At 41.4% G+C, this 27,432-nt stretch overlaps 2 protein-coding genes and 1 pseudogene across 4 annotated transcripts in view; 2 read left to right on the top strand and 1 right to left on the bottom strand.

The window, feature by feature from the left end:
- Positions 1 to 15,881, bottom strand: part of nxph2a (neurexophilin 2a) — a 289,488-nt gene extending 273,607 nt beyond the window's left edge. For both annotated transcript variants that reach the window (XR_011979998.1, XM_072685364.1), the window contains exons 1-2: positions 15,539 to 15,881; positions 11,920 to 12,074 (exon numbers count right to left, since the gene is read on the bottom strand). Coding sequence is in view for 1 of the 2 variants with exons in the window: in XM_072685364.1 (XP_072541465.1) it covers positions 11,920 to 11,964 (45 nt within the window). In the remaining variant the exon portion in view is untranslated. The remainder of the gene's footprint in view (positions 1 to 11,919; positions 12,075 to 15,538) is intronic.
- A 5,955-nt stretch (positions 15,882 to 21,836) lies between these two features.
- LOC140561139 (UDP-glucuronosyltransferase 1A5 pseudogene) lies at positions 21,837 to 22,730 on the top strand (annotated as a pseudogene).
- Positions 22,731 to 24,131: 1,401 nt separating this feature from the next.
- The window catches only part of LOC140560805 (UDP-glucuronosyltransferase-like), a 35,045-nt gene continuing 31,744 nt past the window's right edge, over positions 24,132 to 27,432 (top strand). The window contains exon 1 of one of the 2 annotated variants that reach the window (XM_072685359.1): positions 24,132 to 25,007. In XM_072685359.1, coding sequence (XP_072541460.1) covers positions 24,165 to 25,007 — 843 coding nt within the window. In that variant the 5' untranslated portion in view covers positions 24,132 to 24,164. Of the gene's footprint in view, positions 25,008 to 26,156; positions 27,021 to 27,432 lie in introns of those variants that run through there. The other variant, XM_072685357.1, reaches the window with a different exon arrangement.

The raw sequence follows: 27,432 nt of genomic DNA, 5'->3' as shown, positions 1-27,432 counted from the left end.
CAGTGCATTATAAAAAATGGTCTGTTGCCTCTTAAACACACACACACGCAAACACACACACATTAGGAGTGTAAATTCTTGACTTTACAACAGTACAATTCTGATTCTTCAATAAATGATTCAGTGCATCATACAATCTGATTTTTTATCCTGATTCAATTAGTTTTAATTCTGATTCTTTAGGGAATGATTCAGTACATTAAAAAAAGAAACAGAGATAGTGGGGGATCCATGGGTGACTGAATTGGGGGGAATTGGAAAGAAGCAAAATACAAATTAGTTGCATCCTCCACCTTCAGATCAATACAATGATTGATTTAACTTCTAACAATAAACTAAAGCAATAAACACACAGAAGCTGAAAGGCAGCAGGGGAGGCATCCGTACAGGAACCCAGCAGTGTTGTTTCGGATCACTCGGGGGGTAAAACTGTTCTTACACTATTGGACAATCGTCCAGCTCCATTACTGTGGTCTGAATGTAAACCTGCAGCCTCAGTTTCAGCTCCAGAGACACAATTACCAGCCTATCAATTACAGGATTTATTGATCGTGTATCTGTGGAGATGAGCGGCCGCTGACATGGCTGAAATCGATAGCCGTACAGTCGTACGCAACAGGCCAAACGTCTGGAGGCAGCGCTGACTGTAAAAGTAAGCATGATGGAGAACTGACAGAGATGATTGATGGGCTGCAACTACAGCTGCCTCCACCTGATTACTCCACTCAGATGCTGCTGAAGCTTCACCAATGCAGAAACGCCCCAGCTCCATCAGAACTAACCTTACTAAGCCCTTACTAACACGTACTGCGCTGTATGTCCAAATGTTTGTGGACACACCTTCTAATAAATACATTCAAGTACTTTAAGCTGCACCCATTGCTGACACAGATGTGCAAATGCACACACACAGCTTGTCTAGTCCCTGTAGAGAAGAACTGCCAATAGAATAGGACTCTCTGGAGCAGATCAACATCATGACCCTATTGGCTCCATGCTGCCTAATACCAGGTGTGGACTAGAGGGGTATAAAGCCCCCCAGCATTGAGGAGCTGTGGAGCAGTGGAAGAGCTGTGTTCTCTGGAATGATGGTGGAGCTCTAGCCAGTTAGCTCTTGATGCTAAGTGCAATCAAAGCTTAACAGAAAGCTTTTGCACATCTGAGGCTTTAAATAGTCTAAATGCATTTATTAGAATGTCCACAAACATTTGGACATGTAGTATGTATTAGCCTGATATATTTAGTTTACCGTGGGAGATGATGATGCTTCTTTATAGCACCAAAAAGAGTCAGAGAAGTCTTTTTCAGAAAAGTTATTTAGGAGCGTCACGCATCTTGGAGGAAGACTGTCTAGAACGCTCTGTCATGGGAGTTCTAGATAGTGGAAATGACTGAATTGGGGGAAAATATGGAAAAAAATACAAACTACAAATACAAAATACAAGAATCCTCACTCTTACCTTTCTATCTTTCCATCTATATATTTATATACACTCTTTTTTAGAGAAGGTATTGATTGATTATTTCGGAACCCAATTTTACTGATAAGAGGTCTAATGAAACACCTCATCCAGTCTGAAGTACTGACAGTGTATATACAGAACATTAAAAAACAATCAAAAATACAGGCTACGTTTCTCATATGAGAGATGTGTCCCACACTAACAACAGCGTTCAACTAATGACCCACGACATCCTCACCTCTTTGACCTCAGGGTCTGCAGGTCTTTATTTCTTGAGGCTTCTTTTCATTAATTTTCATACAGAGAGTAGACACACAGCATCACCTCGCAAGCTCTCATTTAGTTCCATTCACCTGCGGAGAACACGACCCACTACAGGAGCAGCACTGACGCTCCTACACTATTGTGTTTAGTGAAAAGCAGCTGAGTGACGCCAACAATGAGACGTGATTAAGCTTCACAGACTGGAGTGTTTCATAAGCAGATCACACTCATCACCCCGAACCTGATAACCTGCTCCACAAACAGCAGACAGGACAACACACGACACGGATAAACCTCTATACCTCCACACTGTATATGAATAATTAGAATAAACCTAAATAATCATAAAGTCAGTGGTCAGTGAGAGTGTCTACCTGTAATTAACTCTATATAACATTAGAATAAACCCAAATAAACATAAAGTCTGTGGTGAGTGAGAGTGTCTACCTGTAATTAACTCTATATAACATTAGAATAAACCCAAATAAACATAAAGTCTGTGGTGAGTGAGAGTGTCTACCTGTAATTAAGTCTATATAACATTAGAATAAACCTAAATAAACATAAAGTCAGTGGTCAGTGAGAGCGTCTACCTGTAATTAAGTCTATATAACATTAGAATACACCAAATAAACAAAAAGTCAGTGGTCAGTGAGAGTGTCTACCTGTAATTAACTCTATATAACATTAGAATAAACCCAAATAAACATAAAGTCTGTGGTGAGTGAGAGTGTCTACCTGTAATTAACTCTATATAACATTAGAATAAACCCAAATAAACAGAAAGTCAGTGTTCAGTGAGAGTGTCTACCTGTAATTAACTCTATATAACATTAGAATAAACCCACATAAACAGAAAGTCAGTGGTCAGTGAGTGTCTACCTGTAATTAACTCTATATAACATTAGAACAAACCCAAATAAACAAAAAGTCAGTGGTCAGTGAGAGTGTCTACCTGTAATTAACTCTATATAACATTAGAATAAACCCAAATAAACATAAAGTCAGTGGTCAGTGAGAGTGTCTACCTGTAATTAACTCTATATAACATTAGAATAAACCCAAATAAACATAAAGTCTGTGGTGAGTGAGAGTGTCTACCTGTAATTAACTCTATATAACATTAGAATAAACCCAAATAAACAGAAAGTCAGTGGTCAGTGAGAGTGTCTACCTGTAATTAACTCTATACAACATTAGAATAAACCCAAATAAACATAAAATCAGTGGTCAGTGAGAGTGTCTACCTGTAATTAACTCTATATAACATTAGAATAAACCCAAATAAACATAAAGTCTGTGGTGAGTGAGTGTCTACCTGTAATTAACTCTATATAACATTAGAATAAACCCAAATAAACATAAAGTCTGTGGTGAGTGAGAGTGTCTACCTGTAATTAACTCTATATAACATTAGAATAAACCCAAATAAACATAAAGTCAGTGGTCAGTGAGAGTGTCTACCTGTAATTAACTCTATATAACATTAGAATAAACCCAAATAAACATAAAGTCTGTGGTGAGTGAGAGTGTCTACCTGTAATTAACTCTATATAACATTAGAATAAACCAAATAAACTGGATACTGGACTACCTCACCAACCGACCCCAGTATGTGAGGGCACGGGACTGTGTCTCTGACTTGGTGGTCAGCAGCACAGGAGCCCCTCAAGGAACGGTCTTGGCACCGTTCCTCTTCACCCTGTACACTGCTGACTTCATGTACAGCTCACCGACCTGTCACCTCCAGAAGTTCTCTGATGACTCAGCGATCGTCGGCCTCATATCCAATGAGGAGGACAGCGAGTACAGAGAACTTATTCAGGACTTTGTGGACTGGTGTCTGCAGAACCATCTGCAGATAAACGCTGGAAAGACCAAAGAACTGGTGGTGGATTTCCGCAGGTGCAGACACCCCCCTCCATCAGTGAACATCCGGGGTATGAACATCGAGAGTGTGGACTCTTATAAATACCTGGGTGTTCATCTGAACAACAAACTGGACTGGTCAGTCAACACTGCAGCTCTCTACAAGAAAGGCCAGAGCAGACTCTACCTGCTGAGGAGATTGAGGTCCTTTGGAGTGCAGGGAGCGCTCCTGAGGACGTTCTTCGACACAGTGGTGGCATCTGCCATCTTTTATGGAGTGGTCTGCTGGGGCAGTAGCATCTCGACGGCAGATAAGAAGAGACTGGACAAACTTATAAAGAGGGCCGGCTCTGTCCTGGGGTGCTTCTTAGACCCAGTGCAGGTGGTGGGAGACAGGAGGATGACAACCAAGCTGGCATCCATGCTGGAGAACAGCTCCCACCCCATGCATGAGACTCTGGCAGCACTGGGCAGCTCCTTTAGCGACAGGCTGCTTCACCCCAAGTGTGTGAAGGAGCGGTATCGCAGGTCCTTCCTTCCTGCTGCCGTCAGACTACACAACCAGCACTGCTCCCAGCGGACCACATACACACACACTTAACTACACACACATGTTCATGTTCAGGGAATACTATGTGCAATATCCCACCCCCATGTGCAATTAAGAGTCTTTTACTGTAAATAATATTGTTTATTGCTTTTTTAATTCTTATCTATATTGTGTGTATATAGTGTAAATTATTTATTTATCTAAATTTTTTGTAACTGAGTGTCCTGCTATCCCTTTCTGCTGTTACACTGTGAATTTCCCCACTGCGGGACTAATAAAGGACTATCTTATCTTATCTTATCTTATCTAAACAAAAAGTCAGTGGTCAGTGAGAGTGTCTACCTGTAATTAACTCTATATAACATTAGAATAAACCCAAATAAACATAAAATCAGTGGTCAGGTTATTGATATGTTGTTTAGAAAAGCACAGGTCTGTTTACTCCCATAACTGAATGAATCTCTTCACCTTAACCTTCATGACCCTGTCACTGCTTGTCCTTCTTTGGAGCAGTTTTGGAAGGTACTGACCACTGTCTACCAGGAACACCCTACAAGACCTGCCTGATGTTCTGAAGATGTTCTGACCCAGTCATCTAGAACATCACAGTCTGGTTCTTGTGACAGTGTCTCAGATTCTTCTTGTCCATTCTTCCTGCTTCATCACCTTCATCACCTTCAGAAACTGACTGTTCACTCATATAGATCCACTTCAGGAGCAGGAGCTACTGGATTATCAGGGTTGTTCACTTCAGCTGGCAGTGGTTTTAATGTTATGGCTGATGGGTATATATGTTGTATAGCCACACTTGGGACTGAGAGTGCTAAGTGGCAATATCATTTATGGGGGATTATGGAAGCCTCTGGCTACCAAGAATGACCCCAATATGGGCCCAGATTCGCATCACTGGAGGATCAGCTCTGCGCTGATAATGCCTCTGTAGAAGGATGGGGCGCTCATGTTTACAGACAAACTCACTAAGAAATCCGTGTGTAATCTTTCCCAAAGGAGTCTGGGTATGTCGACTCCCTACACACACGTTTAGCGATTTCACTCCGGCTTTTTTTTACTTCCCCCTCACTCCGTTAGGTTCTGCTCGGACAGTTTTGTCCATCCCCCCCCCCTTCTTCTTCTTCTCTCTTTTCCGGAGAATGTAAGTTCTCCTCTCCTAAAAAAGAAAAAAAGAGGCAAATCCAGTGAGGGGGTTTGATGGGAGGACTCGGGCCGCAGCAGGTTCTGAAGAATATAAACAGCGGTTTTGTATTGTCCGGTGGGACGGCGCGAGCCTCTTATCGCCTCCCAGCAGCTCTGGAATTCGCCACCATGATAAAGTGGCAGAGCGGGAAACCTTACATGTCTGGCACGGTCCAAAGACGGATTAGTGTTTTTTTTCCTACTGACATAAGCTTCCCCAAAAAACCTAATCAATCAGTCCATGCTGCAGCATTATCAGAGCCCCGAGATTAAAGCATTCCTCTTAATCCTGACACTGTACAATTTATTACGCTTTCAGTGCCGGTTCTGCAGCGGAACGCACCGCAAATAACGAAATCAACCCGAGCGGTAGAAGACTAGAGTGCCCAGTGGGGCGCTGGGCTGGGAACTGGGCTCCGGGTTGGCTCTGGATAGACTGTTAAGTCTGAATAGAAAGGAAATACAACACGCCTACCAGCACCTCACAGTCTCGCTGTCTAAGAACACTCGCTTCATTGGACGATACATGGATCTGGCTCAGACATGAACTGAGAGTGTACTGAAAACCACTGGAGTGAGACTGGGGTTAAGCCACTGCTGAAATCATCATCCGGTATCAGCTCCACCTTAAACCATCATCCTGTATCAGCTCCACCTTAAACCATCATCCTGTATCAGCTCCACCTTAAATCATCATCCTGAGTGTTACTGAGTGTTACTGCACTGATGTTAATGCGAGTGTTACTGCACTGATGTTAAAGCGAGTGTTACTGCACTGATGTTAAAGCAAAAGTGTTACTGCACTGATGTTAAAGCGAGAGTGTTACTGCACTGATGTTAAAGCGAGAGTCTTTACTGCACTGATGTTAAAGAGAGAGTGTTACTGCACTGATGTTAAAGCGAGAGTGTTACTGCACTGGTGTTAAAGCGAGAGTGTTACTGCACTGATGTTAAAGCGAGAGTGTTACTGCACTGATGTTAATGCGAGAGTGTTACTGCACTGGTGTTAAAGAGAGAGTGTTACTGCACTGATGTTAATGCGAGAGTGTTACTGCACTGGTGTTAAAGAGAGAGTGTTACTGCACTGATGTTAATGCGAGAGTGTTACTGCACTGATGTTAAAGCGAGAGTGTTACTGCACTGATGTTAAAGTGAGAGTGTTACTGCACTGATGTTAAAGCGAGAGTGTTACTGCACTGATGTTAAAGTGAGAGTGTTACTGCACTGATGTTAAAGAGAGAGTGTTACTGCACTAATGTTAAAGCGAGAGTCTTACTGCACTGATGTTAAAGCGAGTGTTACTGCACTGATGTTAAAGCGAGAGTGTTACTGCGCTGATGTTAAAGAGAGAGTGTTACTGCACTGGTGTTAAATCGAGAGTGTTACTGCACTGATGTTAAAGCGAGAGTGTTACTGCACTGATGTTAAAGCGAGAGTGTTACTGCACTGGTGTTAAAGCGAGAGTGTTACTGCACTGATGTTAAAGAGAGAGTGTTACTGCACTGATGTTAAAGCGAGAGTGTTACTGCACTGGTGTTAAAGCGAGAGTGTTACTGCACTGATGTTAAAGAGAGAGTGTTACTGCACTGATGTTAAAGAGAGAGTGATACTGCACTGGTGTTAAAGCAAGAGTGTTACTGCACTGGTGTTAAAGCGAGAGTGTAACTGCACTAATGTTAAAGCGAGTGTTACTGCACTGATGTTAAAGAGAGAGTGTAACTGCACTAATGTTAAAGCGAGTGTTACTGCACTGATGTTAAAGCGAGAGTGTTACTGCACTGATGTAAAAGCGAGAGTGTTACTGCACTGATGTTAAAGAGAGAGTGTTACTGCACTGGTGCTAAATCGAGAGTGTTACTGCACTGGTGTTAAAGCGAGAGTGTTACTGCACTGATGTTAAAGAGAGAGTGTAACTGCACTAATGTTAAAGCGAGTGTTACTGCACTGATGTTAAAGAGAGAGTGTAACTGCACTAATGTTAAAGCGAGTGTTACTGCACTGATGTTAAAGCGAGAGTGTTACTGCACTGATGTAAAAGCGAGAGTGTTACTGCACTGATGTTAAAGAGAGAGTGTTACTGCACTGGTGCTAAATCGAGAGTGTTACTGCACTGGTGTTAAAGTGAGAGTGTTACTGCACTGATGTTAATGCGAGAGTGTTACTGCACTGATGTTAAAGCGAGAGTGTTACTGCACTGATGTTAAAGTGAGAGTGTTACTGCACTGATGTTAATGCAAGAGTGTTACTGCACTGATGTTAAAGTGAGAGTGTTACTGCACTGATGTTAAAGTGAGAGTGTTACTGCACTGATGTTAATGCGAGAGTGTTACTGCACTGATGTTAAAGCGAGAGTGTTACTGCACTGATGTTAAAGCGAGAGTGTTACTGCACTGATGTTAAAGTGAGAGTGTTACTGCACTGATGTTAATGCGAGAGTGTTACTGCACTGATGTTAAAGCGAGTGTTATTGCACTGGTGTTAAAGCGAGAGTCTTTACTGCACTGATGTTAAAGCGAGAGTGTTACTGCACTGATGTTAATGCGAGAGTGTTACTGCACTGATGTTAAAGCGAGAGTGTTACTGCACTGATGTTAAAGCGAGAGTGTTACTGCACTGGTGTTAATGCGAGAGTGTTACTGCACTGATGTTAATGCGAGAGTGTTACTGCACTGATGTTAAAGCGAGAGTGTTACTGCACTGATGTTAATGCGAGAGTGTTACTGCACTGATGTTAAAGAGAGAGTGTTACTGCACTGATGTTAAAGCGAGAGTGTTACTGCACTGATGTTAATGCGAGAGTTATTACTGCACTGATGTTAAAGCGAGAGTGTTACTGCACTGATGTTAATGTGAGAGTGTTACTGCACTGATGTTAAAGCGAGAGTGTTACTGCACTGATGTTAAAGCGAGAGTGTTACTGCACTGGTGTTAAAGCAAGAGTGTTACTGCACTGGTGTTAATGCGAGAGTGTTACTGCACTGATGTTAAAGCGAGAGTGTTACTGCACTGATGTTAATGCGAGAGTTATTACTGCACTGATGTTAATGCGAGAGTGTTACTGCACTGATGTTAATGCGAGAGTGTTACTGCACTGATGTTAAAGCGAGAGTGTTACTGCACTGATGTTAAAGCGAGAGTGTTACTGCACTGGTGTCAAAGCGAGAGTGTTACTGCACTGATGTTAAAGCGAGAGTGTTACTGCACTGATGTTAAAGCGAGAGTGTTACTGCACTGATGTTAAAGCGAGAGTGTTACTGCACTGGTGTCAAAGCGAGAGTGTTACTGCACTGGTGTTAAAGCGAGAGTGTTACTGCACTGATGTTAAAGCGAGAGTGTTACTGCACTAATGTTAAAGCGAGAGTGTTACTGCACTGATGTTAAAGCGAGAGTGTTACTGCACTGATGTTAAAGCGAGAGTGTTACTGCACTGATGTTAAAGCGAGAGTGTTACTGCACTAATGTTAAAGCGAGAGTGTTACTGCACTGATGTTAAAGCGAGAGTGTTACTGCACTGATGTTAAAGCGAGAGTGTTACTGCACTGATGTTAAAGAGAGAGTGTTACTGCACTGGTGTTAATGCGAGAGTTATTACTGCACTGATGTTAAAGCGAGAGTGTTACTGCACTTGTGTTAGTACGCATACAGTGTGTGCACTGTATGAGTGTTTCTTGTGTGTGTGTGTGTGTGTGTGTGTGCACTGTATGAGTGTTTCTTGTGTGTGTGTGTGCATGTTTTATAACTTATGTCTGTTTGGGAGTTGCTATTTGCATGCTATTTGTGTTTTACAGCAGATGTGTGGGTATGCCATATTGTGTGTGTGTGTGTGTGTGTGTGTGTGTGTGTGTGTGTGCCCTAGAGGATGTGTACAGGAGAGGTGGTCCGCTGGGGTCTCCCTGTAGAGGATAAGAGAAAGGTGAGGATGGTCTCTGAGGATTATGGGAGTGATGAAGTCGCTCCCATAAGAGTGACCTCTGTTCCCCACGGAGTGCTTACTAATGATCTCAGCACACACACACACACACACACACACACACACACACTAACATGATCACTAACACACTCCCAGCACCTTTTGGAGTTTCTTTGACAAACTCACTCGTCCTCTAAACCACCGACTGATCTTTACCTGTTCTGCGAATTCATCGCTCAGACGTTCTACAACCTGAACCAACTGAAATTGTTCACAAGGGTTCTTTAAGGGTTCTTCATTAAAGACACTGGTTCTCTATAGAACGATGACAAACCAATGAACCATGGGTTCTTAGTTTCTATAGATACAAAGAAAATCTCCATTCTAAATAGCACTACTGTTGTTACGAGCTAAAGAACCTGTTTTATTGAGTGTAGATCTTTAAAGCAAATTCCAATTAATTTTTTTCTTGATTTACTACACTTCACATTAAAAGGGTTCTATATAGTACTGAAAAAGGGTTCTGTGACTCAACAGTGGAACCGTTTTGGTGCTATATAGAACCATCTATAAAAGGTGAAGAAGCCCTTTAGCTCCTTTACAGAACTGTAATCAGACACTAATTGCAGAATGCAGAAAAGTCCTCTCACCTCGTGAAATCTTCCTCAAAATACAAGAAAACATGGTTCTAGTATCAAGAACAGGGATTTCGAGATATTATACAGAACCAAGTTTCTAACAAGATTCTAACTGATGTGTCTCTTATTAGGTTCACTGCACAGAGTTTAGCTCATTTACACATTTTACACTCATACAGTCTTTAAAGGTTCTTTAAAGGTTCTTTAGAATAAACAATGGTTCTGTAACGAGCCATGCTATCTCAAAGAGCATTTTTAATGCACCCATTTTGGTTCTTTGCTGGTTGCATTGATTTAATGGTAAAATTATTAAATCAATCAAGAGCTCCTGCAGATGGATCTAGCACTTAACAGGGTTCCACTGTTGCAATAAGTTCATTTGTTTGGATAAGAGCGGAGTTCTTTTAGATTTAACTGATTTGTTTAATTTGGTTCTCACAGCTTTTAGCTTGTTTAAAAATAATCTGATCCAGGCGTATTTTAGTGGATCAGGTATTGGCTATTTTAATCCCAATGCAGTTCAGAGTCTTTATTTTAACCACGATATTCAGAGCGCCATCTAGTGTCCTCGAGGCACCATTAACAGACATTACAGCCCAGCCCAGCCGGCTGCAGCAGTGCGGACGTTCTCAGAAGGTACATATAGGAGTTGAGGTTCTGCAGTGTAGAGCTATTTTACAGCGGAACCTGAAAAAAGACCATAATATCTGACCCTCTTTAAAACGCACTGAAACACTCTGTTTTAGCAGCGGGAGAACCGGAGAACCGCTCACTCGCCTTCCTCTGTTCCTAAACCAGCACTGAAGAACCCGTTCAGAACCGAGTATAGGTAACGCTAATGCTAACACACACACACACACACTATAGAAACACCAATCACACACAGCACATTTACCCACTATAAACCAGTTATTACACACCAGTAGACCAACAACCACAGATACCAGTCCAGAGAGTGTAGTACCACCACTACACACACACACACACAGAGGACGTGATCAGACTGCAGTGTGTAAAGGAGCTGGGAGCTGATTGGTCAGGGAGGAGATCAGACTGGATTATCAGATATTAAACACTATAAAACATAATTTTAAGAAAAGTCCAGTCCAGAATGTCTGATTATAGAAAACTCTGAACTGTGGGGCTGGATTATTATTTATACACACAGAGATCAGATCAGATCGGATCGGATCGGTATCGACTGATACTCAGCATTAAGAGACTGCACATGATTATTTTCCTGGTTAAATCTTTTTCAACATACAAGGAGGACCTCATGCCTCATGCAGACGGCTCTAGCACCAAAAAGGTTCCACTGCTGTTAGGAGAGAACCCTGTTCTTGCTAAAAGTGGATTTGTTTTACTCGGTTTGCTGCCCAGCTTTTAGCTCGTTTATAAAATCATATATATTAAAAAACATTTTTTTACAACCTTTTTTACGCCGACCCAAGCACCTCGCCATTCCCTCCTCATAACCGAAACACAGGTTCTGATTTGGGAGATAAAGGAGGGTTCCGCTGCCGCTGTCACTGTGAAACGCTGGCGATATGCTTCATTTAGAGACAATTAAGGGCTTTAATTGCATTCTGCATGTTCATTTAAAGCCGAGGCGTTGTCCTCGCTCCTCAGCCCAATGAAATCAAGGACTTTCAGCTGGACTGAGACAGAGAGCGCTCCTCGACTCTCCACATAATCACGCACCAATTACAGCCCTGCAGCCCGGCCAGCAGCCCGGCCGGCAGCCCGGCCGGCAGCCCAGCCGGCAGCCCGGCCAGCAGCGCAACTGGGAAGTTTCGCGAACGGCTCGGAATTCCTGCAAATCAAAGACCAACAACAGCAACACCTTCAACCCCACTAATCCACAGCCCACCACCACAGACGGATCACAACTTACACGCCAAACACACTCCTTCAGAGGATTCAATTAGACTGTGAGTGAGTGAGTGTGTGTGTGTGTGTGTGTGTGTGTGTGTGTGTGTGTGTGTGTGTGTGTGTTTTCCTGCTGTAATAGGTAATACAGCACACACTCACCTTGTGCAAACAGAGCAGAATTAACAGAGTCTGTAGTTTCCTCATCTCGAGGGCTGGGTTCTCTCTCTCTCTCTGAACTCTTACACACGGTGGACGAGGCAGAAGCCCAGATGTTCTGCAGGAGCTTCAGTGCACACCATCGCTGTGGTGGTGATCTGCGTCAGGGTGGGAAAACATGCACATGCTAATTACAGGAACTGTACAGTGTGCTGGAAGTCTATCAGCTGCTGCACTCAGATCAGAGAGGCGTCTGGGTTTGGTGGACGCGTGAAGCCGATTGGCGCTGATGTGTTCATTAAAAACTCCAGAAGATCAGTGCGTCTTGGTGGTGATGCAGAACAAATCTGTTTATTCATTTTACAGCACCTTTAACCTCTACTAATAAATCCTCACTGTCAGACAGAAACCTCGTATCTCCAGAACAGAAGCTTTACAAGAGGAGGAGAAACCTTCTGTACTTTTAATAGAAGTCAATGGAAAAGATTTCATTCCAGGTCATTTTGAAGCTTTTTTATTGGTCCATTCATCATAAAATTCTGATACAGTCTAAAATAAACAAACAAACAAATAAAAAAACTAAAAAAAGTGAAAAACAGCAAAAATGGAGATACAAGATTTTTGTGTACCTATATGTAATAACTATACATATATATATAGTTATATAATATATCACTATATATATATATATAATAAATATTTATATAAACATGTAATAAATACATGTGAGTACATATACGTAAATATATATATATATATATATATATATATATATATATATATATATATATATGTACTTATCCATCATAATAATATTTGCATAAGTATTATATAAAAATAACAGTGCCATCTTCTTTGTAATAAATACATGTAAGTATATATATTTAATTAAAATATATATCCTGTATATATTGTATATATTTGTGTAAGCACCTAAATGTAAAAATAACATCCTGTAGATTTTATGTAGACATATGTATGTATCGTCGCGGTCCCACAAAAACCCTGTATCTCCAGATCAGCAGCTTTACAGGAGGAGGGAAAACCTTCCGAATTTTCAATGGAAGTCAATATAATATTTATATTTGTAGTGTTTCTATTGGTCCATTTATCAGGAAATTCTGATACAGTATAAAGAACAACTGCAGATTCACATTATGGAGAAAAGAGAAAAACAGCAGAACTGGAGATACAAGGTTTCTGTGGGTCAGCGATGATGTGTTCTGTTACTGTGTGATTCTGATCCAGCTTTTAGTCTCGGTTTACTTCTCTAAAGAACCTTCTTTTTTTAAACACAGCACCAGAAAGAGGTTAGCCTTGCAGCTCGTTCTGATGGGTGAACAGGAGGGATTCTCTGTAGTACTGAAGAGTGGTTCTGTGGATCACAGCGACTTGGGAACCCGTTAATGCTGTAAGCTTTTTAGCTCATTTACAAAATTCCATATTAAAAAACCCAAACATTAAAATATCTGCCTTTTTTTTAATTTACTGCATTTTGCTGTTCTGTTTCAGTCATTCTGATCCTGGAGGGTTTAGAACCATTTTCTGCACTGTTCACGTATCTCCATCCTCAGATATACACATCAACAGTATCAGCCCACAGCTCCCATTTCAGTGCATCCCTGGTGATTAGACCATTCCTGTTAGCTTTCTTTATGTAAATCCCTACAGAACCAACCAGAACCTGTCCGGATCCAACAGAATATCTGACTGAATGGTGTAGTACTGTATATAAAAGCGTCGGCAATCACAATAATAATCATCACAGTCACACAAAAACATTGCCACACCATTTTTACACCAATAGAAATGCTCCAAAATGACCTGGAGGCTACATCACATTAACTTCCACTGAAGGTTCCTGTAAAGCTGCTGATCTGGAGATATGACGGTTTTCCATGACAGCAATGTAATAGTGCTAATAACTATTATTATTATTATTATTATTATTATGACTATAGCAATAATACCAAAACACACACACTGTTCGCCGGCTCTGCTGTCTGTGTTAGTAAGTGTGTGACCTTTTCTAAACTCTGCAGAGCTTCGTTATGATAAAGTGCTCGTGTGCAGTTCTGTGGAGCGGCAGGGTGTTCCCGGGCTGTGAGGATCTGAGGTGAATCAAATCAAAATAAAAATATATATTTTTTTAATTAAACACTGCATATGAAGTGGGGGGAAAATGATTGTGTGCAAAAGTTTGTACACCCCTGTTCAGAGCCCTCTACAGAGACACACTGCTGTACAGTTTAATACACACCTCCTGTTTATTCACTGAATTTAACAAATACAAATATAGAATCTACACATTTTATTGTTTTATTATTATTAATATCAATCTGTTAAATCTAGTGAATTAATATAAAATAAGATCTAGGGTTATACGTTTCTAGGGTTCTTTAAAGTGGTTCTATATAGAACCATAAAAAATCATGTGGTAACAAACAACTGAACTGGTTTATTTAACTGAACAGAACCATTAATTACAATGTAGAACCGAGACAACACCAAGAACCCTTCACATCCATAAACGTTTATGTGCCTGGTTAGGGTTCTCTGCATTGGTAGAAACCCTCTTGTGGTGTATTGTGCTTCTCTGCAGCACCAAAATGGGTCCCACTATTGATCCTGAGATCAAAGAATCACTTCAGTACTATATAGAACAGTTCCTCACTGTCTTTGTTTATTAGTAAAAGCAGTGGTTCTACAGAGAACCAAGACAAAACAAAGAACCATCTGAATGTTTGAAGGATTCTTAACACTGATGGAAAAATCTTCAGTAAATGGTTCAATACAGAACCACACAGGGTTCTACTAATATTACCATTCATTCTTTTTTCTAGGGTTATGTTAAGGTTCCTTAGCAAAAGCTGGTTCTATATAGAACTATGACAACACAAAAAAGACTTGGATGCTTATTTGGTTCCTTGCATGGTTAGGGTTCTTCACACTGGTGAAAAACCTTCAGGAAATGGTTCAGTACAGCACCACACAGGGTTCTACTATTGTTACATTTTTCTAGGGTTCTTTAAAGGTTATTTTCTTTTAACAAAAGCCGGTTCTACATAGAACCATGATAACACAGAGAAAGACTTGGATGCTTATACTGGATGGTTCCTTGTGTGGTAAAGGTTCTTAGAGTGCTTCCATATCGCATCACAAATGGTTCTAATATTGTTACCAAGAACCCTTTTGGTTTGTGGTTCTTCAAATATTTAGTAAAGTCAGGTTCTATACTGAACAATAACAACATGGAGAACCATTTGGATGCGTAAACATCTGTTTACTTGTGTTTAGGTTGTTTAGATTGGTGTAGATGGTTCTGTATATCACCAAAATGAGTTCCATTAGAACCATTTTTGCAATTCACTGCAGAACCTTTTTTTGGCCTAAAGTGTACTAATTTACAGTACATTTGACCGGGGTGCCTTAAATTTTACACACGACTGTAATTTTTGTTATGAGTCTATATACATGCTGACCCCAGCTTCAGCGCACGAGCCATGTGGGCAAATACCCCAGCATTAAGAACACTCGTCCGCGTGCAAAGCATCACCTGAAACGTGCACACACCTGAAACCCACTGCCTGAACACATGCATGCAGTAAGGAGTGAGACTCACCCTGCTCGCGGTGCATCGTCCGCGCGAAGTTTACACAGACTGAAAGCTGAGGGGTTTTATGGCAGCGCGAGCCAAGGGGGTCCCACTGGTGCAGTGCTGTGCAGAGCCAGTTTCGCTGAGATGGGAGTTAAAGTGAAGACAGAGACGATTCCGGGCACCTTTTTTTTTTTTACATTCCTGCGCGTGTCGTTTGGTCAGCAGGCGAGGGGTCTGCTGTCTCGTGCGCTCCTCGGACACCGGGGTCGTTTTTAGAAAAGCTCCTACATGGCTGCAGCTGGACGCTTTAGACTTTAGCGCGTGTCTGGAGCTCGAGGGCTCAGACACGTCACGTCAACTTTTAACCCTCTGTGAGCCTCGCTCTGGCACGTGCTTGCTTTGCACCTGGGTTTGGGGCGCGCGAAGCGGTGCGTAAAGTTGTGCGTAAAATGGTGCGTTTTGTGGTCCATTGGTGTACCCCTGTGGTGCAAAGCGTCATACCACCACATCCCATCCAGCTAAGGGCTGTAGAAGTGGGACGGCTGGGATTTGCCAGTGTTGCCAGTATGGAATTGTCCGTTCCACCTTAAATTAATTCTGGCGCGTCAGGATGTGGTGGTATTTCAGTAGTGGAACCTTTTGTGGTGCTTATGTGGAGCCTGAGTTTACTAAGGAACCACTGAAGAACCCACAACAGAAAACGGGTTCTATAGAACCATCTATAAAATAGTTTGGGGTTTAGAGTGGTGCGTAAAATGGTGTGTTGTGGTCCACTGGTGAACCCCAGTGGTGCAGGACGCCATGGGGGTCTGTAGAAGTGGGCTGAGGTGGGATTTGCCTGTGTTTTGTTGGAATTGTCCGTTCCACCTTAAATGGTCTAGTAGTTACATTCTGGCGCCTCAACCAATCAGAACCCAGAACCCACAGAGTCATTAACATATGATTCATTTACAGTGGATTTATGTAGAACCTTTGATGTAGAACCAAACGTTGAAGAACTCTAAACGACTCATAGCAATAGTGGAACCATTTGTGGTGCAAGATAGAACCATTTAAACAAGGTTTCTCTCAGTGCAAAGAACCCTAAGCACACAAAGAACCCTAACCACACAAAGAACCTTATAGGCGGTTAATTTTTTTTTTTTTTTTTTTGAGTTTTCATGGTTTGCATGGTTCTATAAACAATAACTGCCATCAAACATGAATGGTTCTTTGAATCATACAGATTGCATGGAACCCCTTAGAACCCCTTTGTGGTGTTGTATTGAACCATTAAGAAAAACACTAAAAAGGTTTTTCACCTGCATGAAGAACCCTAAACAGTCAAAGATCAGGATCCAAATGGTTCTTTAAGTTGTCATGGTTCTATATAGAACCCTTGCCTATTAAACAAACATAAATATCCCTAAAGAAATATGTATAGAATAGAACAATGATTCTTTGATGTATTCTGGGGTTCTATAGAACCAGACAGAGAGACACTTAAGCATCCAAATGGTTCTTTGCGTTCTATATAAAACCACTGTCTTCACTAAAGAACCCTTGAAGGTTGAGTGGACACAAGAAACGTTTGTGCACTTTGACTGGGTGATTGGTTTGGGCACCACTACATCATACCAAGTGCTCATATAGGCTTGCTTACGTTCTGTGGTAGAACCATGACAACAAGGAATCGTTCTGAGGTTTAAATGGTTCTTCGCCAGGTTAGGGTTCTTCAGATTGGTGTAAAAACCTTTTATATATGATTCAATGTAGCACCACAAAGGGTTCTACTATTATCATGAGGAACCTTTTTCCAAAATAAGTAACCCTTTAGAGGCCTGGATGGTTCTTTATGCGATTAGGGTTTTTGTAGATGGTTCTCTACAGCACCACAATCGTTACAAGTCAAAGAGTCATTTATCTTTACTACACTGAGCTCTTTTGTAATGTTCTTTACTGGTTCTTTAGTAATGTCAAGTTCTCCGTAGCACCAAAATGGGTTCCACTGTCCACATACCACCACTTCCCGAGGCACCAGAATGTAACCGCTGCACCATTTAGGTGGAACGAACAATGCCAAAAACACTCTGAGGAGTAACAACCTAACCTTAGCATTGTTGGTGGGCTTCATTGGTGGGCTTGGTTTGGAGGTTGGGTGGGCACAATTTGGGGGTCAGTTGGGTAAAAATACGCCACGTTTGTGGACTTGGAGTTTGGTTTAGTCGCCATTGCAGCACCAAGTGCTCTTACCTGCAGGGTTAACAGAGCCGGCCTTTACAGCATGCTTTTATTAGTTGTGGGTGTTAAAGACTGTCCATCACAATCTTCAGACAGATGGAGGGCAGCAGGAACCACATCCATAAATGTGGCTATAGCACCCCCTTGTGGTGGAAACCCGAAAGCACAGCTAATATATATTGTTTGCAGCTGATTACATACAGGTATAGTGTATATTGCTGAAAAATAACAAAATGCACTTAATGTCCAAATGTTTGTGGACACCCCTTCCATTGAATGCCTTTGGCTGCTATAATTTGCACCCATTGCTGACACAGATGTGCAAATGCACACACACACACACACACACACACAGCTTGTCTAGTCCCTGTAGAGAAGTACTGCCAACAGAACAGGATGCCTGTGACAGTGAGGCAGGCTGGGAAACAGGTGGGTTTCTGATGCAGCTTTGGTCAAATACTATTCAAAAACTGTACACTCCCTAAAGCACTGATATTCAGTTCAACCTTTATTTAAACTCAGAGTACACTGAGGGTGGCCCTCATTTACAATGTAGCCGAGCTGCTATTTAAAATATAGAATAACAATAAAAACAAATGAAAAATATATAATAAAGATATAAATCTAAAAGTAGAATTGTAATTTAAGCCAACCATAAAACATAGAAAAAAACCAAAGAGGAAAAACATGGATAATACATTAAAATAAACTAAATTAAAAACAAAAACAAAACAAAAAACTATATTTAAGCAGTAACTGAAAATAATAGTAATAAAAATGCTAAAGCAAAATTTAAAAAGGGAAAAGAAACAGACCAACATTCAACAGAATAATAACTATCATCAAATGAAAAGTTAGTTTAAATAATCACAATAATAATAATAATAATGATAATAATAATAATAATAATAGAACAACAACAACATCAATACTACTACTACTAATAATAATAATGATAATAATAATAATAATAATAGAACAACAACAACATCAATACTACTACTACTAATAATAATAATGATAATAATAATAATTATTATTATTATTATAAATAATAATAATTATTGTCTCCATTCAAAAGTTTGTCTTGTAATTCAGCTGCTTTGTTTTGCTTCCAGAATTCCAGACTGTAATTGATACAAGATTTCAAGACTTCTTTTCAGGATGTTGATCGTTGCACTAGCAGTTGTTTTTTTTTTTTGTCTTTGAGTGTTGGTAGTCTTTGGCAGAAAAATTGTGGCAACTTTGGCAGTATGCAGTTCTAGAGTTCACTGTAAGACATACTTAAGTACAGATATACTTAAGTAGTATCTTTAAGTAACAAACTTAACTGATCAATAGTAATAATTATTAACTCAGCAATTCAAACTTGCATATGGTAAGTTTGACCCTTCCTGACTTGGGTTTCTAGGAAACTAAAAGGAGGGAGGAGCACTAATTGCATTTGGGGAATAGGAAATCTTCACCCTTAGAGGTTCGGCCCCTGCCAGCCTAAGAACCAGCAGCTATTCCTTCGGGGCTCTTCTTTCTTTAGTTAACATGTACATTTACAGCATTCAGCTGACGCTCTTCTCCAGAGAGATTTACAGGGTTACTCCTATCACAGCGTTGGGCCAATGTAGTGTTAGGAGTCTGGCCCAAGGAGCAGCATAATCACCCAGACCAGGAATGGAACCCTAAACATCGAACTGGTGTTATCTGTTGCACCACACCAACCAGTTAACCAATCTGTCCCTGTTTATGATGGTAGTAACACTTAAGTACCACTTCTCAATGAGATGCATGGGTCCATGTTTTCTGTCCTTGGCATAATACCGCTGTGACCAACAGCCCTTTCCATTCAGCTTCTAATGGAGTAACTGTGTGATTTCTAATCATAACCCACTATCCTGGCACAATCAAGCGCCCCCTCTTTTTGGTGGTTTGAAATTCAATTGCATTTCTAACTGTAAAACAACATCAATGTCTAAAATGGGTGGCGTTTTGATTGAAGCTACTGGAACTTTTACTTTACTTTTACACACACAGGCTTTCCCATGTTACCCCAGTGATGACAATATCTGGCTCTCTCAAAGCAAAACAATCCTTAGCCATTGCTGAAGGAATTAAACTGCACCTAGAGCCCTTCCAGCTTCAAGTATGGCTCGGCTCGACCCGCCATCCCTCAAAATCAGCAGAAGACGAGCATCCAGGCTTTTTTCTGTCCTGGCACCAAAGTGGTGGAACGAGCTTCCCCTGGGTGTCCGAACGGCCGAATCGCTCGCTGTCTTCTAACCCAGACTGAAGACCCACCTCTTCTGAGAGTACTTGGACGAATAGCAGAGTACTATGGTCACCTTATTGTCTTGTGCTTAGTAATGTCTAAAGCTTAAAGGTATCTTTGAACTATTAGTCTATTCTAACTAACTAAGGGTTTTCTTGGGTAAATAGCAAAGCACTTTTGGATAAGAGTGTCTGTTAAATGCTGTAATGTAAATGTAAACTGGCTTGTGCACCCATATCAACCAAAAAATCACATTCATGCTCATTCCCAGTGTTTTCACATGTCATCTGTTGTCCTGCTCGTGTAAATCTAAGTGAAAGTGCTCTTACTGCAGACATTTCTAATTAAAAGGATCTGTCTGAGTGGGGGAGGCTTTCATTTGGGCGACTTGCTGAATGGGTTTGAGCAGTTGCCCCGTGACCTCTGGTGACAATGCTCCACCCCCGAAACTAGGCTGCTCTTTTACCTGATCTTTATCATCGAGCTGCTTCTTTTTCCTACAGTTTCGGCCGTTTCGGACTGCTTGGTTGCTGGTTTGCGACAGCACGCCACGGACGGAATATTTGAACACATTCCTCCAAACATTTAGCTTACAGAAGAGCTTCACTGTTTACCCAAGAATAACCTAAGCTAGTTTAAATAGATCCTCTTATCTTAGACTCTACTAAACACATAACAGTAAGGTGACTATAGTACTCCACAGTTCAAAACACTCAGTAGCTGAAAACCGATCTGAGACCATTATTGAATTAATAAACTCTTAATTTTGTACATTATACAGTATAACAAATTAGCTCATAGATATAAATGTACTGAAATGCTGTTTATTTATCACTAAAATAATAAACAGTTGTGCAGGACCTTTCTCCAGCATTCAAATTCAAAATAGAAAGAAGTCAAATGCCAAAAATGTAAAATATTAAAATATATAAAAAATATATCAGCTGTAAATAAGTAGCTTCACTTTGTCAATCACACACACTGTAATTTGTAAGTGCTATAAAACATTTCACTTTCAGAAATAATAAGATTTTTATACTTTAGTTTTTTATTATATTTTTATTACTTGGCAGTAGTCCAAATAAAATAAAATAAAAACTACAGCTTGTAGATGATTTGGGCACGAAAATAAACTTAATTGCTGGGCTACTGCTACTCCATTTTTAGATAAACCTGTGGGAATAGACTGTAAACACAATGTAAAGGCAGTTAGTAAGCGTACGATTCTGTAAATGATTAAACAGATATATTAAATTAAGTGTTAGAAAGTGGAGAAGCAAGCTAAACACAGAGCGCAGAGACAGTGATCTAATACAACTAAAAAAACACAAAATATAAAATAGTTTATGAACGGTGCAATGGTGACCACCGCGCCGCTTCTAACAGGCCTTCCCAGTCTGATGTCTATCTACGATTGAGTGGACACAGTCCACTGTAGGAGGTGAAGACTAAGAGAGGACCTCCACAACACTGACGACACACTCTCAGTGTCATGTGAGCAGCTCTTTCTGACCTGCTGAGAGGGTTCTGGAGGTGGGTAAAGTAGGTAGGACAGTCACTAATGTGAAGTTTTGTAGATAAAGTGAGGAATCTTGCCCAATCCAGTCTGAGGGCAGGCTCTTCAGCTTTGTCCTCATTTTTCTTTTTTTTAAACAGGTCTGTCTTCATTGTAACCTGCATGTCCAAACCAAGCCCTTCCCACATGTTTACTCAGCACCCCCTTTAGAGCACAATCACACCCGCTCCCGGTGATATACAGCGCACTTTACCCTACACCAGGCAGAGCTCAGACCTTCCCTGCTTTCTGTACACCTGAAGACAAGGTGTAATATGGCAAATATGGCTGGCGTGCACTGGCTTACACTGCTGGGTCTGTTGTGGCTGGGTTCAGTTCATGCTGGGAAGCTGTTGGTGATTCCAGCAGATGGCAGCCACTGGACTGGGATGAAGCCTTTAGTGGAAGAGCTGGGACGGAGAGGGAATCAGGTGGTGGTTGTCATTCCGGAGGCGAGTCTAAGTATGGGTCCTTCAGAGCATACGACCACGCTTACGTATCCTGTGCCCTACACCAAAGCTCAGATGCTAGAACGTGTGTCATCCGGCCTGGAAACTCTTTTTAATGCTGACATGTCTACAGATGTGGCCAGATTTGCAGGGTTTTTCTTCACCCTGCAGATTCTTCAGAATCACACCGTGAAGAACGCTGAGAGCTTGCTCTACAACAAGGACCTGATGAAGAAGCTGAAGAACTGGGACTTTGACGCCGTTCTCACAGACCCGTTTGAGCCTCTTGGAACCATCGTTGGCGAATTCCTCAACGTTCCTTTCGTGTACATGCAAGGGAACCATCCCTGTGATGTGGACTTTCTGTCCTCCCAGTGTCCAAGTCCACCTTCTTATGTCCCAAATCAGTTTACTCGCTTTTCTGACCGGATGAGCTTCTGGCAGAGGAGCGTGAACATGGTGAGGACTTTGCTGCAGCCCATGGCCTGCAAACATCTGTTCTCTAAGGCAGACGAGATCGCCTCACGATTTCTTCAGAGAGAGACATCCATGGTGGAGATCATGAGCCGTGCAGCTGTCTGGCTAATGACCGCGGACTTTGTCTTTGAGTTTCCTCGACCGGTGATGCCAAACATGGTGATGACTGGAGTGGTGTCTAACAGGAACGCAAACCCTTTGTCAGAGGTAAGTTTTAAAAGTTTATTGACAGGCTTAACTTCTTCATTTTAGGCTTGTAACAATGAGGCAGGCTGGAAAAAAAAACAACAGGTGGGATCCTGATGCAGCTTTGGGCTCCACCAGTCAAATGCTATTCATAAATTGTACACTCCCTAAAGCACTGATATTCATGCCTCATTCAATTCAGTTCACTTCAGTTCAACCTTTATTTAAACTCTCATTTACAACGTAGCCGAGCTGCTACTTAAAATATAGATTAAAAATTGTAAATTTTTGTAATATAAAAAATTGTAATATAATAAAAATATGAAGAATGGTAAAAAAAAGTAAAACATAGATAATGCATGAATAAATAAATAAACAAGAAACTATAGTCAAGCAGTCAATAAATATTATATATATATAAATGAAACCTTCACACACACATATGTATATATATATATATATATATATATATATATATATATATATATATATATATATATATAAGTACATCCTCTAAACTAGACAATGAAACCTAATTTTGAATGTTTTAGTCAATATTTGAACTGTTCTGGCAGCAAAAGAAAAATGAAAGTATATACAATACACTGTATAGTTTCTGCATTGAGACGTTTGTGATTTAGCCGTTGTTTTGCTAGTTCGGACCATGCCTTCAGCTTATGTGATTTGGCAGGAGACTGTAAGGGTGGGGGAATACTGGGAGAATTGAGCAGACTTGTCATAGAGAAGGAAGGAAGGAACTCTGAGCTCTTTGAGCTGGAGTTCAAGCAGCTTCTACTTTGAGCTTGATGGTCAAACCTTTGATAAATGAAGCTACACCTGAGAGATATGACTGAGTTGAGGGGGAATGGGGGTGGTGATGGTGGGACAATATGACAATATTTTATCATATAGTGATGCATTTTCTTATCGTGATAACAATATGCTTTTTTAAGCATATGGAGGATATTGTCAGTGCTTACATGACACTGATCAATCATGAATATCATGTATCGTGAAAATTTCTTTAAGTAACGCAATACAATCTTTTTCAAATTTATCAGAGCTTATAGTAAAGGTAAAGGTGCAAGTATCTGTCATTCTGCTATGTACAGCAAAATTTGGCCTCTGCATTTGAACCATCTGTGGTAGTGAATTAGGGGCAGTGAGCACACACACTCAGAGCGGTGGGCAGCCAGCTCCAGCGCCCGGCGGAGCAGAGAGAGTGAAAGGTCTTGCTCAAGGGCCCAACAGCGGCGGGCTTGCCGAGCCCGGGTATCGAACCCACAACCCTGTTATTAACAGCCCAGCGCTCTAACTGCTGAGCCACCACTGCCCCATAGTGTTCACAGTAGAACGTTTGGCCTTAAATGGTTAAACCACTGCTATGTAAGAGCTCCACCCCATTATGAATACCAGCTTACCTTTGGAACACTGCCTTTTACTCCGAGTGAGAGGAAAGACTGAGAACAGGATAGAGTGAAAAGCAGGGCCTTGTTAGAGATGGCTGGTGTGTTGTTGCTGCTGGGTTTGCTCTGCTTGAGTTCAGCACAGGCTGGGAAGCTCTTAGTGATTCCAACAGATGGGAGTCACTGGACTGGAATGAAGCCTTTAGTGGAGGAACTGGGAAGAAGAGGGCACCAGGTGGTGGTAGTCATTCCAGAAGTGAGTATGGCACTCGGCTCTTCGCAGCATACCACCACTTTCACCTATCCTGTACCTTTCACCAAAGCCCAGATGGAGGAGGCATTTGCAGCCAGCATTGCTGATATTCTCAGCTATAACATCGTCACTGATCTGGACAGGGCTAGGAATTTCATCAATATTCTGAATATACTGAAAGACATTGCAGTAAGGAACTGTGAGAGCCTGCTTTTCAACAAAGAGCTTGTGCAGAAACTCAAAGACTGGCAATTTGATGCCCTTCTCACAGATCCCTTCGAACCCATAGGAGTCATAATGGGTGAATACCTGTCCATCCCATCCATTTACATGCAAGTCAACCTTCCTTGTGGTGTGGACTCTCTAGCCAGCCAATGTCCAAGTCCAGCTTCTTATGTACCACAGCGTTATACCTTCTACACTGACCAGATGAACTTCTGGCAGAGGAGTGTGAACATGGTGAGGGCTTTGCTGCAGCCCATGGCCTGCAGACATCTGTATACCAAGGCGGACGAGATCGCCTCACGGTTTCTGCAGAGGGAAGCGTCCATAGTGGACATCATGAGCCGTGCAGCTGTCTGGTTCATGCGCTTCGACTTTGCCTTTGAGTTTCCTCGACCGGTGATGCCAAACATGGTGATGATTGGAGGCATTTCTGCTACTAAACCAAAACCTCTGCCGCAGGTGAACTTTTTCACAGTTGTGAGGCTTGCTTTGACATTGTTTTCCATTTATTGTTTGTTGATGATTAATACATTAACTGGATCTGACAGCAGCAGTGTTGGTCTAAGACAATAATTTAACCACACATTTACTTTCCTGTAACAAATATGGAACCATATTGGAACATTTTGTCCAACATTTAACTAAAAAAAGAGAAATTTTACAAAAGTTGAATAATGGTAAAAACCTCATATCTCATATACTTAATTAGTAAATAATTAGTTAGTTGGTTTTGTCTCTGAATGCAATCAAATCCTCACAGCAATGCTCCTCCACAATTTAGTAAAAAAGTCTTCTTCTCTGGACAGTAGAGACAGTTACTTCAACAGAAGCAAGATCAACTATTGTAATGCCCTTGATTTCAGAAGACACACTGAATGAGCAGGTGTCTCGTTACTTTTGTCCATATAGTGTATGTTGAACAAGGGGATCATAGCCTCCTGATTGACAGTACACATGGCTAATTAATACTGTCATTACAGTGGGTTGTGTGCAGTAGTTTGGAAACAAACACAAGTGAACATAGCAGATGACTCTAGGATGCTAATTTCTGAAGGTGCTGAAGTAAAGAAATGCCTTGGTATGTGTTGGATACTGCCAACGGTACAATACTGGTCTTTGGATCCTTACGCAATGTTTGTGGTTATTGAGGTAAATGTTGAAGACTCTTAAACTTGCTATCTGTACAAAGGCAGCTAATATTTGGACCTGAGTGTGAAAATCAGGGTCTGTTTCTTTTTAAAGCTTCAATGATTAACAGCGCTGATCCAGGGTCTGCTCAGATCCCTGATATCATCAACATAAGAGGGAAGTCTAAACATAGATCCGCCCTCCTACTCTCTGAATCATTATGAACACCAGCACAGGATTTCCTCTGGCATTGAAAGATCTGTTGGTGTTTCTACATGTGCCTATTTTTAAAGATTGATTGAAAAATCTGGCGAATGTTATGTGCTCTATGTTGGAGGTAGTTGACTATGGCAGGTTGATAAGACAGACTGACCTCCGCTCATGCAAAAGCAAGCCCTTCCCACATCCAGACTCAACACCCCCTTCTAGGGAACACCTCCAAAAGATAAATAAATCGCTTTTTCCCAAGAGAGTAGCTGTGGGAGTTTGGTGAGGATGGCTGGCGTGCACTGGCTTACACTGCTGGGTCTGTTGTGGCTGGGTTCAGTTCATGCTGGGAAGCTGTTGGTGATTCCAGCAGATGGCAGCCACTGGACTGGGATGAAGCCTTTAGTGGAAGAGCTGGGACGGAGAGGGAATCAGGTGGTGGTCGTCATTCCGGAGGCGAGTCTAAGTATGGGTCCTTCAGAGCATACGACCACCCTTACGTATCCTGTACCCTACACCAAAGCTCAGATACAAGAACGTCTACATTCTAGTCTGGAACGTCTGTTTAATGCTGACATGTCTACTGATCTGGTCAAGTTTCAAATTTTCTTATATACTCTGGAGGTGCTTAAAACATTCACCGTGAAGAACGCTGAGAGCTTGCTCTACAACAAGGACCTGATGAAGAAGCTGAAGAAGTGGGACTTTGATGCCATTCTCACAGACCCGTTTGAGCCCCTGGGAGCCATCGTTGGTGAATTCCTCAACATTCCTTCAGTTTACATGCAAGTCAGTAATCCCTGTGGTGTAGATTTTCGGTCCACCCAGTGTCCAAGTCCACCTTCTTATACTCCGCAGCGGTATACTCGGTTTTCTGACCAGATGAGCTTCTGGCAGAGGAATGTGAACATGGTGAGGGCTTTGCTGCAGCCCATGGCCTGCAGACATCTGTTCTCTAAGGCAGACGACATCGCCTCACGATTTCTTCAGAGAGAGACATCCATGGTGGAGATCATGAGCCGTGCAGCTGTCTGGTTCATGTTCTTCGACTTTGCCTTTGAGTTTCCTCGACCAGTGATGCCAAATATGGTGATGATTGGAGGCATGTTTGATGCTACATCAAAACCTCTGCCACAGGTGAGCTTCAAAAACTTCACCATGGTGGCTTTTTTAAAACTGTTAGGCTTGTCAATAATTACATCTATCATGTTGTTTGAGCTGGACAAAAGGTGGGAACACTCATTGTAAGTTTAGGATGGTTAACAATTAACCTGTACCTCAGTGTTCCGAAGTTCAAACAAGGCTGTTGAAACATTGGTCCACATCATTAGCTTATTTCAATGTCTGTTCACTGACTTTTCTATATAATATATACACCATCTCCAACAGAAGGGATTCTATAGGGTACTAAATGTGATTCTTTGGATCATAATAATATCAGAACCATTCAATCAATCAAACTCATTTTAAGAGCCTCTATATAGAGCTACAAAATACTTTCCACCAAGCCATAGATCCATTAATACAGAACCAATAAAGTGTTCAGAAG

The sequence above is a fragment of the Salminus brasiliensis genome, chromosome 8 (assembly GCF_030463535.1).
Source record: "Salminus brasiliensis chromosome 8, fSalBra1.hap2, whole genome shotgun sequence".
NCBI classification, from domain to species: Eukaryota; Metazoa; Chordata; class Actinopteri; order Characiformes; family Bryconidae; genus Salminus; species Salminus brasiliensis.
This window is presented reverse-complemented; position numbering and strand designations above follow the sequence as displayed.